Source organism: Miniopterus schreibersii (genome assembly GCF_964146895.1).
Source record: "Miniopterus schreibersii genome assembly, chromosome: 12".
Taxonomy (NCBI): domain Eukaryota; kingdom Metazoa; phylum Chordata; class Mammalia; order Chiroptera; family Miniopteridae; genus Miniopterus; species Miniopterus schreibersii.
In genome coordinates, this window is record NC_138112.1 from 63528059 (window position 1) to 63544826 (window position 16768).

General features: G+C 41.0%; 1 protein-coding gene across 1 annotated transcript in view; it reads right to left on the bottom strand.

Annotated features, from left to right (window-relative positions):
- Positions 1-946: 946 nt before the first annotated feature.
- Positions 947-16768, bottom strand: part of CKAP5 (cytoskeleton associated protein 5) — a 71240-nt gene continuing 55418 nt past the window's right edge. Inside the window, exons 28-44 of the mRNA XM_081153123.1 lie at positions 15672-15797; positions 14072-14221; positions 13567-13770; positions 13222-13357; positions 12585-12778; positions 11446-11618; positions 10112-10285; positions 9771-9891; positions 8019-8198; positions 7150-7337; positions 6574-6649; positions 5704-5892; positions 5472-5609; positions 4933-5016; positions 4678-4837; positions 1796-1947; positions 947-1651 (exon numbers count right to left, since the gene is read on the bottom strand). Of these exons, the coding sequence (XP_081009249.1) occupies positions 1406-1651; positions 1796-1947; positions 4678-4837; positions 4933-5016; positions 5472-5609; positions 5704-5892; positions 6574-6649; positions 7150-7337; positions 8019-8198; positions 9771-9891; positions 10112-10285; positions 11446-11618; positions 12585-12778; positions 13222-13357; positions 13567-13770; positions 14072-14221; positions 15672-15797 (2691 nt within the window). The 3' untranslated portion in view covers positions 947-1405. The remainder of the gene's footprint in view (positions 1652-1795; positions 1948-4677; positions 4838-4932; positions 5017-5471; positions 5610-5703; positions 5893-6573; positions 6650-7149; positions 7338-8018; positions 8199-9770; positions 9892-10111; positions 10286-11445; positions 11619-12584; positions 12779-13221; positions 13358-13566; positions 13771-14071; positions 14222-15671; positions 15798-16768) is intronic.

Sequence of the window (16768 nt, forward strand, 5' to 3'; positions counted from 1 at the left end):
TTTAAACAAGGGTGCACATTCTCACAAGACTGCTTGCCTTGTAACATAGCTGCCAGCATTGTGAACTCTGGACACTGTGGTTTTTCAAATTAGCTGTGCTAATTCCAGACCCAAGCACAGCCATTCTATCTAAATATGTTATTCTACTATAGCAGTGAACTCCTCCTCCATCTTCCCTTCAGCAAATGCCTGCTCCCACGTTCCCATCCTAAGGGGGAGAGGCAAGTTTCATTTCAGGCAGCGCAGGGACCACCTGAAAATCATGACTGAAATCAAGAAAGGATTTCCACCAATCTTCTATTTCTTGAACACCAGTTGAATAAAAGGTAGTCTAGGAAAGTTCCTCTGAACTTGACAATTGGCCAAAAAGTCTCCCATTTGAATCCAGAAACTCTTAGTACTTAAGAGTTTTTCTGACTATGGATGAAGGCCCTGCAGAGTTTATTCCAGAAGTGACTCAGTTCACTGTGTGGTCTTCACTCTGAGTGGGAAGCAACTGTAGTGCAGACTCAGACTCCAACAACAGGGCAGGAAGCTCTTAAGCTCTACCATATCTAGTCTAATGACCCGAATCCAGGTGTGACATGAGGAACAAGGTAGCCCAGCCAATCCCTGGGCACAATCTCAAATGATTTGGGCAGTAAAGTGGCAGGAAGCCTACAAGCTCCTTGGAGCCATAGTGATGACGGGAGGGCAGCCATGACCCAACCTCAAAAGAGAGATTCCTTTGCTCACCCGGGAGCCACACGTGAAAAGCAGGAAAGGTGAGTTCCTCCTGTTCTAAGAGAGAAAAAGGCAGCACCATGTCTGTGAGCTGAGGAAAGGTGGAGCTCCATAGGCAGTCGTTTTAATCTTTCTCTAACTGGCTGAATACCCACCTGGTATCCAGAACAGGTGACAGAAAGAGGTGCCCACACTCCCAGATATGGGGCATCTTGGGAGCAGGTATAGTTAATGCAAACTTTATTTATAAAAGACTCTTAAATTAGTTGTATCATGCCATGCATTCATACAGAATACAGTAACCCTTCAGGGCTACAGGGAGAAGAGCTCACAAACTCAAAAGGAAAACTGTTAAAGAATTCCTAATAGTTAAAAGCTAGGAAAGATTAGGACAACTTTACAAATGAGCAGTTAAAAAGAAAAAGGGCATGGAAACTAGTCTGAGCTGAGTGGAGGGCAGCTGTTTACAAGTCTGTACACTAAGCTAATACACAGACAGTCTTCTAGAGAGGCAGGTGCTCATGGAGAAGCAGAGTATGTACAGGTACTTGTGCCATGACTCCTCCTGATCCACGGCTGATACAAACCGGTTCGTGTACACTAGGCCCGCCGAGGCCACTGTAAACTATGAGGACTCTAGTTTAGTAAACTAAAGCTGCAGGGTGCCAGGAGTCAGGCAGCTTCATTTGCGACTGCTCTTTATTCTCTCCAGTCTTTTTTTCAAGTCATCAATGTTAGCTGTGGAGGAGGAGGCCGCGGTCATGGTTCCTGAAGAGTGAGACTGGTTAGAATCCAGATCTAAATGCTGGTGCTGCTCCCGTGACTCCCGGAGCTGAGAGAGTTTGCTGTGCAGCATGTCTGTGGAAGAGGCAACGGGAGGAACGGCTGGTTTGGAGAGCAAAGAGGTCAACGGAGGTCGGTCATCTTGCTGTTGAGAGAAGAGACATTGTCTAAAGTCAAGAGGCAGCCCTGGAACAACATATACCAAGACTGGGCCGCTTCTCTGGGCCAGCCTGTCCCTGCCCTGCTTGTCACTGTCTCCTTGACCCACACAGAAGGGAAGGAGCAGTACCTTTGTGTTGTCCAGACCACATCGCTGTCGGAGGATTTTTAGCCTTTCCAGGTAGACAGATGGTCCCACCTCTTCTCCATTTGTGTTACCTATGGAGGACACTGTGCTTGTGGGAGCAGGCACACAGGTAACCTCCATCTGAGAGGAGATGCCTAGAGAAGAGATGCAGAAAGAATATTCAGATATATGCACCCCCTACTTCTAGGCTACCCTTGTTAATCTGCCACCAAAGGGAACAATTTGGGGCTCGAAGGTCGCCATTGTACTTTATGACTTAAAAAAATCCACTAGAATCCATCTGGAGTTGATAATAAAGGGTGCTCAGAAATATACAAGATAAGCTTAGTGAGAACTTCAAGAACTGATGCACAGGAGTGGACGTACATCTACATCCTGGGCTACGCAGGGTTGTAACTCTATAACCCCACAGCTGCCCTGGGCAACCCAAAAAGCCTAAGCTGCTCCTGAGTATATGGTCAGTGAAGAACCTAAGGACTTTAAATATTTGGTAGAATTAGACCAGGTTCAGACCACAGGACATAAGGGGAAAGCTCTGATTCAAACTGGGGAGGACAGCAAGGAGCTCAAGGCTACAGTATATTCATGAAGCAGGGGGAAACTGAGGTGTCCAACAACACCCAAAGAAGGGCTAGGAACTAGGAAATGTAATCCGCAGCACTGAGATCAACATTCTGGTAGAAGAGGGGAAACTCAAAACCAAAATAATCCACCACAGTTCCTAAATTCCTGAGAAGAGACAATCACAAGAAGCAGATATTTAAAATGACCCAGCTGATATCAATGAAAATGCATTACATAAGCTAAAAAGACCAAGTATGGGAAGGCACTCTTATGGTAAATAGGAAAGTAAACAGGTCACTTGAGGGAAAAAGGAACCCTTTGATGTACAGATGAGGACACCGAGAGGGTGAACAATGAGTAAACAACGGAAAAGCCCAACAGTAACCGGTGCTCGAGCAAAAGCGTTCAGTGATCAGTGGGGTCACATGCTTGTGTTGCAAATATGCTGTTTAGGCCAAAAGCATTAATCAAATGTTGAACATCAGCAGAAAGCACTTTGGAAATGAGACAGGAGGCTTTACCCTGATCAACCAAACCATGGTATGTCCTTATGTAGTGTCTGTTAGACGTTCTGCTCACTAAGATTCAAGTAAAAGACTCTTTTAGGTGTTAAAAACAACAAAAATTACTTAAGAGAACAAATAAAACTGAAACGAGTCTGGCAAGAAACCCCGTGAGAGAGAAGAGGACTGGAATCTGAAAGCCACAAAGGAACACAGCTTTATAGGCAAACATTCTATAACCTAAGAGTAGGTAAGATTCCCTGAACTCGGAGAGAACTAAATGCAGGACAAATGTGTAAGCTCTACTCTGCACGGTGAGAGGAAACTCTTGCAGTGGGTTTTTCTTGGGTTTAAGGCTCAACAGCTGTTTTCTGTTAACTGACACTTCCTAAGTCTTCCTTTTGTCTCTAGATCCTGTGAACAATAATTCCCAAATACTGGCTTTTTTTTTACTATAGTAACATTTCAGCTTAACATCAGGATAAGCACTCATTCATATCATTCAACAAATAATTGAGTGTTTACTATGTGCCTGACAACAAAACAGTCAAAAATCTTCAGCTTTGTGGATTTTCAATTCTAGCAGACAGACACCAATTAATCTAATAAGTACCACATTGTATGGTATGTTAGAGGTGGTTGAGTGCTATGGAGTGTGAGTGGTAGGTTGCAAGTTTTAAATAAGAGCTCACTGAGTTAGTGGTACTTGAACAAAGACCTCGAGGAGGAAAGGGAGCAGGGCTCTTGGGGAAGAGCAATCTATACTTAAGAAACAGCCAGTGCAAAAGCCCTAAGCAGGTGCATGCCTGGTGCATTCCAGGAACAGCAAGGGGGCTCGTGGGCCTGGAGTGGAATGAAAGTGGGGGGGGAGGGGGAGCATCAGGAGATGAGGTTCTAGAGGTATCAGGCCATATAATGTAGGACCTCGCGGACATTTGTAAGGCTTTTTGCTTTTGCTGAATGAAAGGGAGAGCCTTTGGAAAATGAGAAGCTTCGTTTTGACACTGTGTGTAGAAATAATATAGGGAGGTGAGAGTAGAAGGGGAGATCAGATAGGAGGAGAGTGCTCCAATCCAGACCAGGGCAGCAGCAATGAAGGTAATGAGAAGTGTGGGTGGATTCTGCATATAGTTTGTAGAAAAAGCCAAAGGATTTCCTGACAGAGAGGAAGAGAAGACTCAGCAGTTGGGTCTGAGTAAACTAGGACAAAGGTGCTGAGAGGGAGAAGAATGCAAATGGAACAGGTTTGGGGGAACAGCAGGAGCTCAGTCTTTTGACATGTGGGGTTTATGATGTCCATTAGAAACACAAGTGGAGATGTCATGCAGGATATATCAGTCAAGATCAGGAAGGAGGTCTGAGCTGGACATCACACAAAACTGGGTCTTGCTGGCATATAAAGGCTATTTGAAGTGATGAAAGAAGATGGATTAGTTAAGGGAGTAAGAAAGAAATGATTGTGGGCTGACCTCTGGGGGACACCAACACAGAGTTCAGGGACAGGAAATCAGTCAGGTCCAGAAGGAACAGCCAGCAAGGTGGGTGGAAACTAAGAGAGCTCAGAGAACCAGAAGCCCAGGGGGAAAACTGCTCAAGGGCAGGAGATGCCATTGTCACACACTGATGATGAGTCAAGGCAGACAACAGAGCTGACCATCGTCCATAGCAATGTGAACATTATTGGTGACTGTTCAGTATTGAGGTGCATGGTTATAAACTTAAACCAATCAAAACCTCCAGTTCCTGAGCTGGGAGCTCATTTGAGCTTATTCCTGGAGCTACTAAAGGAAGCCATACCTGTTGAGGTGGGAATACGGCCTTTGCCCTCCCTCTCCATCTCAATCACCCGAAGGCCTCTCTCAACATAGCTCTGGAAGAATTGTGAGGAATTTTTCAGAAAGGGTTCAATGTCGGCATCTGAGTATTTCTTCTTATATTCATATAACTCTGCTAGGCCCTGGTTAAGAGAAAAAGGAAGAGGTGGGGTGGATATTAGTCAGTGACCCTTCTCCATAACGCAGACCCCCATCTGGCTCAACCCTTCCCTCTCACCTCTTTAGTGTTCTCTTTAGAGCCAATCTTCTTAAAGATCTCAGCTAAGAAATCATTCACTTTGGCCTTTGATGATTTTTCATCCTGAAAAGTTGAAAAGACACAAGGAAGGACTGGTTGGTTAGACTTGAGTTCCTAATTAGGAACCAAAGGTTGGATAAGAACTGAAAATAGCTCAAAATCCAGATCTTTCTGGTTTGTTGCTGCAGGTGACAACCACCAGTGCTGCAGGGTCTGCAGCAGATTCACTAACACTCCAGTCTCAGGTTTTCAACTGAACTTGAAGAGGAAGGATCTGGCCCATACCTCCCACAATAGAGCTCACAGTGCGCATATATCTTGTGACCAATGCCTTAGGCACAAAGAAACCTTTCTGAGGGACCAAAAGGCATGTAGTTATAGTTTACATTTCAAATTGTCAAGGTGGAAGGCTTATAGCACCACAGCAGGAGAGTAAGACTAGACCAATCCCCAAGCCTTCAACAAGATTACTTCCAGACAAGCTCAATTTCCTCAATCTTTCAAGTCAGGACACTCACAATTCGAGATGCTCCCTTTTCTGTTTCCTTATCCGACTTGCTCCCAGACTGGTCCATACTGTGCTTCATCATCCGGCAGAGGTGGGCCTCCAGCTCAGACTCATTCTTATTGTCAATCATGGTCAGGTGGTCTAGGATCTAAGGGAGACACGTGCATATTCAAATGGCAGCAGTGCCCTTTCCATGATGTTCTCTCAAACTCCCTCAGGGATCAGTTGCTATTCTCACTCACCTTGGGCCCTTTTAATTTGCATAAAGTGTGCAGCAGCGTCTTTAGGGTCCTTATGGGAAATTCACTTTTGCACTGCTTCAGTTTCTCTTTGGGAAAGACCTTCATGAAAATGTGTATATCCAGAAGAATTCTGTCCAGATTAATGCTGTTGATGGTATCAGGCAACAGTCGAACCATTCTCCAGAGACACTATTGAAAAAACCCAAAAGTTAGAGGGAGTGATTGAAGAATAAGGATCATTTGTCACCGTTCATCTTCCCTAAGCTCTGGGATCACTTCTAAAAGATGTCAGGGATATAAATGTGGCACACCATATCTTTCAAGTGTGGCTGCTAAAAATGAACAATTTTACTCACTTCAACCACGTCACTGGCTAAGTGTGACAAGTCACCCATCTAATCATCTCAGACACTCGTTCCCATTCCCTAGAATAGGGACCTTAAATAATAAGAAAATGTGGAAACTCTGTCTTGGGTTTGCTTGGTATCAAAATCTAACCCAAGACAAAATATTTTACATTATTAGTGTAATAACAGTATTATGTTATAGATATGTACATTTGGAATTCTTCCATTAAAGAGACCAAAATATTATTGGGCTACAGATACCTTTTCCCCCAAAAGAAATCTTTTGATTCCAGGCAAATTGCTGAGATATTTACAAAATAGTTCTTCCTTTTCACTGTTAGAGGCCAGGAATGGTTTAGGCCTGAGGAAGGGGTATAAATGGAGGAGGGGAAAATGGAGACCAACTGTATTTTTTAGGTATGTCTTGGTTGATCTGACTCTATGTCATAGTTCCAACTCCTCTTCCCCCACACTTGAATAAAGTTTTGCATCTTTGAAAGAGATCAAATTATTTCAACTTCACCTTCATAACAAGCTCTGAGAATTTGGGAGAACTGGCTGTTGCTAGCAGGCTGTCTTGAAGCAAAACAAGCAGGGCACTAGGAAAAAAACCCCAACAAAACAGCATTAATAAGTTTGAAACCTGCATTACAATTAAAATCAATAACTGAAAGGGCCAAGTATATTCTCTATCCATCTAATAAATGGAGAACTCATACATCAAAGAATTCTTTGATTATTTGACATTCAGTTAAGAAAATAAACATCAATCATTTAAGCTTTGTAAATTACCACTTGGTAAATGGTAAAGCTTGTCACTATTTTTCATTGTCACTGGTTGCTGAGAGAGAAATGTACATAAAAGAGTGGGTAACTGACACAGTTTACAGTCCTAGTCTAGAAAACTCATGCTACTCACTGGCTTACTAAGTTATTATTTTAGCTGCTGTCTTAGGTTGGAATACCTTAGGTTCTTGAGGGAAGAGTAATCAATTTATTAGGCAAACCTAAAGTTACAACTGATCCAGTGCCTTCCGGCTTCTATGGGTAGACAAAAGAGAGGCTGTTCTAGGCTGTAATGCTGAGACCACAGATATACCTCAGAATGTTGGTCTGGTCCGACTTCTCCAGAACCTTTACCACTAATAGGTTCACTGAGCGGATCACCTGTTGTCCTTCCTCCAGATCTTCAATTCGGGAATCTAGCATTAAGGTGATGAGGCCATGCATCAAGTCTTTCAGTACTCCAGTGGAGGCCTCCCGGGCTAGGCTCTCTATCTGAAACAGCTGTCCAATCATAATTGTGTCAGAGGTATGAAACTCAATATACAGAGCAAGGAAGACAAACATGGGTGGCTATTCTAGTAAATAATTATATTGTACTTTTAAAAATTCAGAGTATTAGGAAAAAATATAAATCACCACACTCCCCCACTCCCCAAACCTCCAAAAATAGCCATAGTCGGTGTGCTTCCTTCCTGTTACAGAAGTGTTTTTTTATTCCAATCCTCATCAGAGGACATTTTTTCCATTGCTTTTTAGAGAGTGTGGAAGGGACAGAGAGAGAGACATTGACTGGTTGCCTCCGGGAGGCCAGGGATCGAGCCTGCAACCGAGGTACATGCCCTTGGCTGGAATTGAACCTGGGACCCTTCAGTCCTTGGACCAACACTCTAACCACTGAGCAAAACCGTCTAGGGCTATAGAAGTATTTTTAATGTGAGCAGTTATATGTGAAAAGCCAGCCAGGGCCTACCATGCCTGATGAAGAAACTGGCAGGAAGCAGAATTCTAGGTAGTATGTAAGCATTTTACTTTGTATCCTAACAATAAGGTAAGCTAGAGCGTTGTCCAACATTTCCACAAGTGACACAGGACTCACTGGAACATCTGCACTGACTCGGGCTCTAGGACCCAGGTGGGATGAGGGACTGAAAGGAAGTTTGTGATCTGCAGAGGTGCCTTTACCGAAATCATGTTGCCAATGATACAGCTATACAACTTGATGATCTCATCCTTCTCCAGTTTCTCATCTGCCATGTGCGTGTTGTAGATGAGTCTTAGCTGCATGAACGTGGCTATAAGAAACTGATCAATATGGCCAGACATAGCTTCGGCTTTGTCTTCCTGTCTCAGGACTTCATCGATCTGATAACAAAAATCCAAGATGTATTTTCTAAGCTTCATCCTTCTAAGTAGCAGGAAGATACTACAAAGGATATCTCTGTAAATTTAGCAAAGCATTTCCAGTATCTTACCTTAAAAAGAACCCAGGAACTTTACATATAACTAACTAGTCCTTAGGGATTCAATCATTCAAGGAATACTTACTGAGCAAAATACTGTTAGGTGAATTAGTTGTAGCTCCTATTCAGTCCCACTGTCTAGTTCAGGGAATAATCCCTATGTTTAAATATCTAACTTATTAGTGTTTTTATACCCACTGTCTCATTTAATCATCCCAACAGCTCTGAGAGGTAGATAGGCTGAAAGTAAGATCTCTGTTTACCAGCTGAGAAAAGTGAGGCTCAGAAAGATCAGACTACCTAGTTCAAACTCAAAACTCAGGTTTCCCACATCTTGATCCAGTGTTCTTTTTGATTTGATATACTGCCTGGAGTTCTACTACCATGCCAGACAGGATGATTGTAGGACATCCTCTTCATTCTGCCTGGGCTCCGAGACCATCACATTGGGGCCATTATGGCCCCACTTCCACTCCCTTGCCAAAAGGTTAGATGCCTACCTTGCTCTACCCACCTACTGGCTTTAGAACTGAACCGTCAGGAAAGGGAGGGAAACAGAGGAAGAAGAAAATGATTTTTTAAAACCATGTAGATTCTTTATTTACAATTTCCTGATGGCTTCCCATCTTACTTAAAATAAAATCTAAACAATTTATTATGGGGCTTTTTTTTTTAATCCTCACCTGAGGATATTTTTTCCATTGCTTTTCAGAGAGAGGGGAGGGAGGGAGGGAGGGAGGGGGGCAGGGAGGGAGGGAGGGAAACATCGATATGAGAGAGACACATCGATTGGCTGCCTCCCACATGTGCCCCAACCAGACCAGGGATGGAGCCTGCAACTGAGGTATGTGCCCTTGGCTAGAACTGAACCCAGGACCCTTCAGTCTGCAGGCAGACGCTCTAACCACTAAGCAAAACCGGCTAGGGCACTCTAGGGCTTTTAAAGGTCTACATGATCAGGTCTCATTCTGTACCATTCTCCCTCTTGCCCACTAGGCTCTGGGAACATGGGCCTTGTATTGTTTCCTTGAACATACCAAGTTCATCCCTACCCTACAGCCTTTACACTAGCTGTTCCCTCTGCTTGAACCCCTGGCGATCAATCTAAGCAACTCCTTAGTTCCTTTCTCCAATCACCCCACTTGAGTTATATTTACAGTAGTTACTATTATCTGATACTTTCTTGTTTACTTATTTGTGTCTGTCCATTAAAATCTAGTAAGTTCCCTGAGGTGGCTACTTAACGCTGTATCTCCAGTCTCTGGTGAATGAGTGCAATTATAAAGAGCAAGGCTCTGTAAGAGCTGTATCCTGTGAAGCAAGTGATGACTGAGTGGTCCCTGTGCACTTTTTTCATCAGCATGGTACTGAATGCTACCAGCCTCCTTTAATACTGCAACCAGTATGCGACCATCACTCCTACAGCCTTTATGTCCACCAGTGGAATTACTGTAACGGGTAATACCCCCATTACCTGTGTCAGAGCTTGGATGCTTGTGTTGATGTCACCACTGGCTACTTGGGAGATAATGAAATTGATTGTGGATGCTGTATTACTGTGCATGTCATCAAAGTGTGGAGAAACAGCCCGGATCCTAGAAAGCAGAGCAAAGGGAAAAATTCAGTTTTTACTATAAGATATACCAGTTTTATTATAAGAATTAAGCAATTCCCCACTAGATCCAGCTCTTAGTCAGGGACTGTTATCAGCCAGGTAGTAATCAGTTCTAAAAAGTTCTAATTGCATAGAGAGCTCTTTTCACACATGCCCTCTGATCATCATGAACTGCTTATCCTTAAATGAGTTTAACTTACTTGGGTTCAGGAATAAGGACCGGTTCAAAAATGTCATCCAGTTTGTGCTGCACAAGTTCTGGCATTTCACATTGGACTGTACCATTGTCATTCTCAATCTCATCGAGATCCAGCTGGAATTCTCGGCGCACCATCTGGGCTGCCTCAGGATGCCCACTCATGCTTCGAGCTTGGCTAAGGAAGCAAAAGGAGGCTTCTGAACTAAAAGAGACTTTTTAACCAAAGGGCAAGAAAAGCACTGCCAGCTGCCCCAAAGCTTCAAGACAGATGTTCAACTTCTGGTTTCAGCCCCCCTGAATGATTTAAGTTTTGAGTCTAAGATGTGCCTTCAATGGGCAACAACACTGGTTCACGAATATCCAGATAACTTTACTTTCTACTTACAGTACCTGCTAAGTTATAAGTATTCTCTCTAGTTCACTAAAGCCAACAAACCTTGCACTGCTATTCCAGATGAGGCAGAAAATAATAAAGTACACTTATATTGACGCAAAGCTCACTACTTCTGGCAAAAATTTAAGAAAAATCTGGACTGGCTGGTTCTTTTCCACAAAAATAACCAGTGTTTAAGTTTTTCCTAATCATAAGCATCATTCCATGCAGTGTTCAGTACATTTTATACTTTGAGGGACAGTCACCTTTTTTTATTCACTCTTGACTGGTTAGGGGCAGAATTATATCTAACTAATAGGTATTCAAAGTTTCCAAACTCAAATTGGTCAAAGATACTTATGATACAACCCAAAAGAGAGCTGTCTTGCTAGAAAGGCAGTATTTTGAGTCCCTAAGCCAATTCTGGGTTGCAGGCACTTTACTTAGCCTTATCTAAAGAAGAACCTGAGCATGACCAAATATATAGCACAAGGAAAGTGAACCATATTTTTAGCCACATAACATTCAGCTGCCACTTCTGCTAGCCAGTAGACTTTCATGGAAGGCTGGATTTGTGGGACACTTATGAACGCCCTCTACTCTGGTTATCAACTCTAAGCCAATCACCCTCCAGAGGGGATGAATCCAAGTCAGAAGTTAGAAAGATATAAGAGCCCTGCTAATGAGAAATTAGCAGGCAGTACTTACATCCTATAAGTGCGATACATAATTCTGTCCACGGAAAAGCAGTGAAAGAAGGCACAAGACTATTTAGAAGTGGTTTTGAGACAAAGACAATGAAGACTGAAGGATTAAACATTTGATTACAAGACATTTAACCAGACACTCTGTCATGCATGATAATGGCTACAAGAACTCAAGATTATGTTTCAGGATAAGCTCTGAGCACACAAGGCAAAGTCCACAGAGGTGCTCTCAGACAACTATCTCCAGCTACATACTTGAGTTTGGAGGACATGTCCTCAGCTGGTCCCTTGCGCAGCATGTTGGCGTTGGAGCTTATGCTCTGTGTGCGCTGAGGTTTCTCTTCTACCTGTTTTATTGGTGCAGCAGAAGGCCTCTTTGCTGACCGCTTAATTCTTTCCTCAAGCATGCTCATATCCTTTTCAGAAAGCTGTAAAAAGAGGCGAAATTTAACTTATTAACATAGCCCTCTACTACAATATGAGGAAAACGTAAAACCTAATTAATTGGAAGTCTCAAGAATTAATATCCATTTTCATACTAAAACAAATAGAATCTGCTATGTTAGGATAAATTTACTTTCAAAACACTACCTACATTTTTAAATCAACTACTGTTAAAACTTGCCCTGCTATAAGAACATATGAAAGAAGGATATAAAAGGTTATTAATAACTACAAATAAAAAGATAAAAAATTAAATGAAGCATTCTCATTTTTGCTGTGCCATCACTAATTAGCTGTATGACTATCTGCAGAAAGCTTTTGGTCATCTGTGAAATTCCCATCTGCTTTATCTCCTTCACTGGCCTATAGTGAGGATTTAATTAGACTAATACAAGTAAAATTATGTAAGAACAGTATAAATACATGTGATACTAAGAGGTTGCTGGAATGAAGAACTGAGCAGGCACAATAGTCACTGGCTCAAAGGAAGTTAAGGAGTAGGAAGCAGAACCTAATGTGCCTGGAGAGTCTGGCTCATGGCTGTAGCTCAAGACTTGATCTGACAAGTACCAGTATTATATTATATACAAGTGAGTATTTGTTCACTAAAAACTAAATGCACTAATATTTACAGAGTAGATTGTCAGGTAGAATCAAAATTCCAGATTAGTTCAGATTTCTTGATCCAAAAATAGCTCTCATTTCTAAAGCAAATTTCTATGAATAGAATGCTCAGAAAAGAAAATCTGATTTCCAGTAAAATACAGCCTATATATCTCACAATAATCAGAGACACCCTCCAGGGTTTATCTGGATTCTAAGACATTGATAGGTCTAGTTCAATAAAAAGTGGTAAAAACATAGCCAGAGTTGAGATGGCATGAAAATTGACATATAAGTGATCTTGTAATTCACAACATGCTGACGATATTCAGAGAAAAGTCACTTACAGTTCCAATAAGTTTGAACACCTGATCCCCATGTACATTGTATACTGTGACGATGGTGTTGAGGGCAGCATTGCGCACAGTGTTGTCACGGTCTCCTATGTGAATCGCTATCTCCTTTAAGGCTTTTCCTGGGGTTGGTTGGCAAACATTCATGCCATAGGACTCGACCAGACACCCCAGTTCTTCCAGGCACTCTGATGGTGGAGAAAGACCAGATTAAGACTCAATGCACATTTGGCACACAGACCTATCTTTATTAGATACATTTCCCTTGGCATAAATTAAGGACTAAAATCTTATTCTGGAACTGCCTATAATTTTTCCTTGTTTATTACCTTCTTATAAAATACACAATGAAACAACAGTGTTAAAGCAAGTGCTTCTGGAAGAAAGGGTTGCCTGTGAGTCAGATGGCCCCTGTGCACTTGATTTTGTCACCAGGGTGTTACTGAGTAGTGCCTGTATCACCTGATACTGTGGCTCCACCAGTGTGCAACTCATCACTCTCACAGTCCAGATTAGAAGGTTGGAATCAACCACACAGACACTGAAGACATTTCCTTGTTCATCTACAAACTATTTCTTTTAGAGGTCACTGCTACACAGACTCACGCCTCAATTTAAATTGTTGCTTCACCTGCTCTCTGCTTTGAGTTTTTGGATTTGGTTCCTTCCATGATGAAGGGGAACATCTTGCTGGCTGGGTAGACAAGGCACATCCGGTTCAGGATGGCACGGACGTCTTTACGAATGACATCCTTTGGTTCTCCAACCTAGTCAATATAATGATTAAGTAAGGCATTTTCTGAATAGCGAAGGTTCTCCCTCCCTCCATGCATCACTAGACCTTAAACGAACAGGAGCATGGGAATGAGTGGTGGAAGTTATATATCATATAACAAGGAAAGGGAGAAGGAATAAAGTACAGGATCTGAGGTCAGCTGGAAACCTGAGCAGTCTTCCAGTGAGAAAAGCACATTACCTTGAGGATGAGATAGGGGATGAAGGAAGATGCTTCATTTTCGGTAAGATGATACTCCTCCTCACTTAGCAGGGTGAAGAGTAATTTTAAATATTCTAGGGCTTTCATTAGGACACTTGTATTGGTATCAAAAAACCGCAGGGTAAGCCACTTCAGGATAAGATCCAGGCAACCAATGACACCCTCTTTTTCACTCTCCAAGTGCTTAAAATTAAAGAAGACAAAACCTCCATAAATAAGACTGCATAAAACTTTCAGTTCTATTAGCCAAGTACCTCTTAAATTTTATTAGAGGCCAAAAAGGAAAATGATAGATTTGTAAGTCTCCATTTAAGACCTAAAATTATATAATCATTTGTTCTATCAAATAATACTATAGCTCTAAAAATAAAGAACACGATGTATTCCAGTTCCTTCTCAAGTCATGCAAACTTCCAATTATTTCACAGGGCTCAGTATTTCCATATGTATGAGACACATGCATATTTATCTACTGCAAACTTACATCAACCATGACAGCGAGCGCTTTGTTATGATGCTGAAAGTCTGAGTGAAACATCTCATCTTGTAACCATTTAGCCACACAGCTAGACATTTGAGTTTTTAGTTGCTCAATGTATTCATCCCTTGGAGTAGTAAAATTCCACTTCAGCACCTGAAAAATACCAGTGAAAAGGGGCTGTGAGGTGTTTGAATGAAATGAGGTAGAGAATTCTATTTAAAGCAGCTGCTGGAATCAATTTAATAGAATATTTTAAAAATAAATCAGATTAATTTGTAATTAAATATGAATGAAAATGTATTCTCAAACCGTCATACCTCCAGAAGCTTAACTCTGAAAATCACCTAGGAATAGAATTTTTGGCAATTCTTATTTTCTAGAAAAATCAATGCTCTATTATTGTATAACATGGTGGACCCTGTTGGTACAACTTTAATAAAGGGAAAAATTGAAATATCTGTCAAAAATTTAAATGTACATAGTAGCATTCTAGGAATTTAATATAGATATACTCACACATGTGCACCAAGACCACCTTTCAGGGATGCTAATGGCAATATAGTTTATAACAGTGGAACACTAGAATGTTCAACATAGTGAGTTGGGAATAAAGGAAGGTACATACATATGCTGTACCAATGAAAAGAAAGAATGAATAAATGCATGCAGATATGGAATAATCTTTAAGATATTTCAAATATTACTTTTATAAAAGATACAGAACAAAGAGTATGACATGTTCCCATTTGTGCAAAAGGAGGGCTATATATTTATACATTTATGATTGTATAGGTATGGAATATTAATATTTCTGGAATAATACACAAAAAAACTGGTAATAATATCCTCCCTGTGGAGGGAAACTGGAATGGGAGACATGCTTTTCATACTACACTCTGCAATTTTTGTACTGCTTGAATCTTTTTGAAATATATGTGTCTACATATGTGTGTGTGTATAATTTTTTTAAAAAAATATATCCTTATTGATTTCAGAGAGAGGGAGGGAGAGGGAGAGGGAGAGAGAGAGAGAGAGGGAGGCAGAGGGAGAGAGTCATTGATCGGCTGCGTCCTGCATGCCCCTGAATGGGGATCGAGCCCGCAACCAGGGTATGTGCCGGGACTGGGACTTGAACAGCGATCTCCTGGATCCTAGGCTGACCCTCAACTGCTGAGCCAAGCCCGGCCGGGCTAATTTTTTTTTTCACTAACGAACTTAGAACATTAAAAGAGAAATGATTGAACTAGCCATATATAGTCACCAGTCTGTCTTTTAAGGTATTAGATACAACAAGGATTAAGGCAGTAGTCTACTGCATATGTGTAGTTGGTAAAAATCAATGAATACTTTCCATTCTTTGATTCTAAAAATTACAACGACAACTTCTATTTCTTTGTATTTGGAGGAACAATAGGCAATAGTTCCATTCTAGTTTCTTTTGTAGGAATTAATGCTCCTATAAAGTAGTCTTATAGAAACAAGATATAATTTATAAACAAAAGGTTCATTTATTAGTTATGAATTTCAGACTGCAAAATTATTCTTGAACAAAACAAAACAAAAGCAAGCAAAGAGCTCCTAAGGAGTCTTATTCCTCCCTTACCTTTAATCCCTTTTCATCCTTCATTCTTTGCTCCTTCCCATTTGGAACCACCATAAAAATAGGGCCGGATTTGTCTTCGTCATCCTTTAGGCTGGCTTTGCTCGGCACTTTCTTTCCTTGTGCACTCTACAGTCATGGTTCAGGGAATACTGGTTAGACAGGCTACTGCTCCTTGGGAACACCATGTTGCTGCCCAGCAGAAGGGCACTACACAAACCAGAGGCACCTCCCCACATTATATTCCACATAAAAGAAACAGGTGAGCCACAGAATGTTGCACATATTATGGTTCTGTACAAGTTTTCTAGAAATGTTTCTAATAACATTCTTAGATCCCATTGGTTAGTCCTTGGACTGGCATGTAATGTAGTTGGAAAAGCTCTGTTATCTATCATTGGTCTGGGTCATAGACTATTTTTGTTTATCAGATAGTTCTGTTCTTCCTTGAAATCTTCAACACCATTTATAACTTTCCATATTAATGACATTTTGGACGGTGGTCACACATTTCACCTTGAGAAAGCTTTTCTGTTTCTCTTACTATAAAATACATCTCTATCATAGGACTTATAACTGGAGAACCTTTGAACCTGTTTCTACATAAAGCTGCTAGAAACATTTTAAATACTTAAGTTACTACAGTGGTTTTAAAAAATAAACCAAGATGTAGAATCTTTGTATCAGACTGAAAGAAAATAATGAACAATCAGTGTATATATTTAAGATAATATTTGAATTTCACTACTGGAACCATTATTATTATAAATGTAGCAAGAGTTCACTATTTCTAGTAGGCCAAAATTTCTTTCTACTTCTAATACTAAAATCATTCAGTCAAAACAATATGAGACCATTTATGTAAAACTGCTTTATAAATTGCAAAAGACTGAAATAAAAAGTATGGCATTAGGAAAAGAGTCAAAAATACTTCAAAGCACTTGTGATAAAAATACTAAAACACTTGTTAAATCTAGGATGAGGACAGCGAGGACAGGTAAAGAAACAGCTTCACTGGATAGTGTAAAAGATAATTATCACTTAAATTAACTCAATGAATTAAAGGACCCACACATATGGAAGGAAACAATTAATTATAA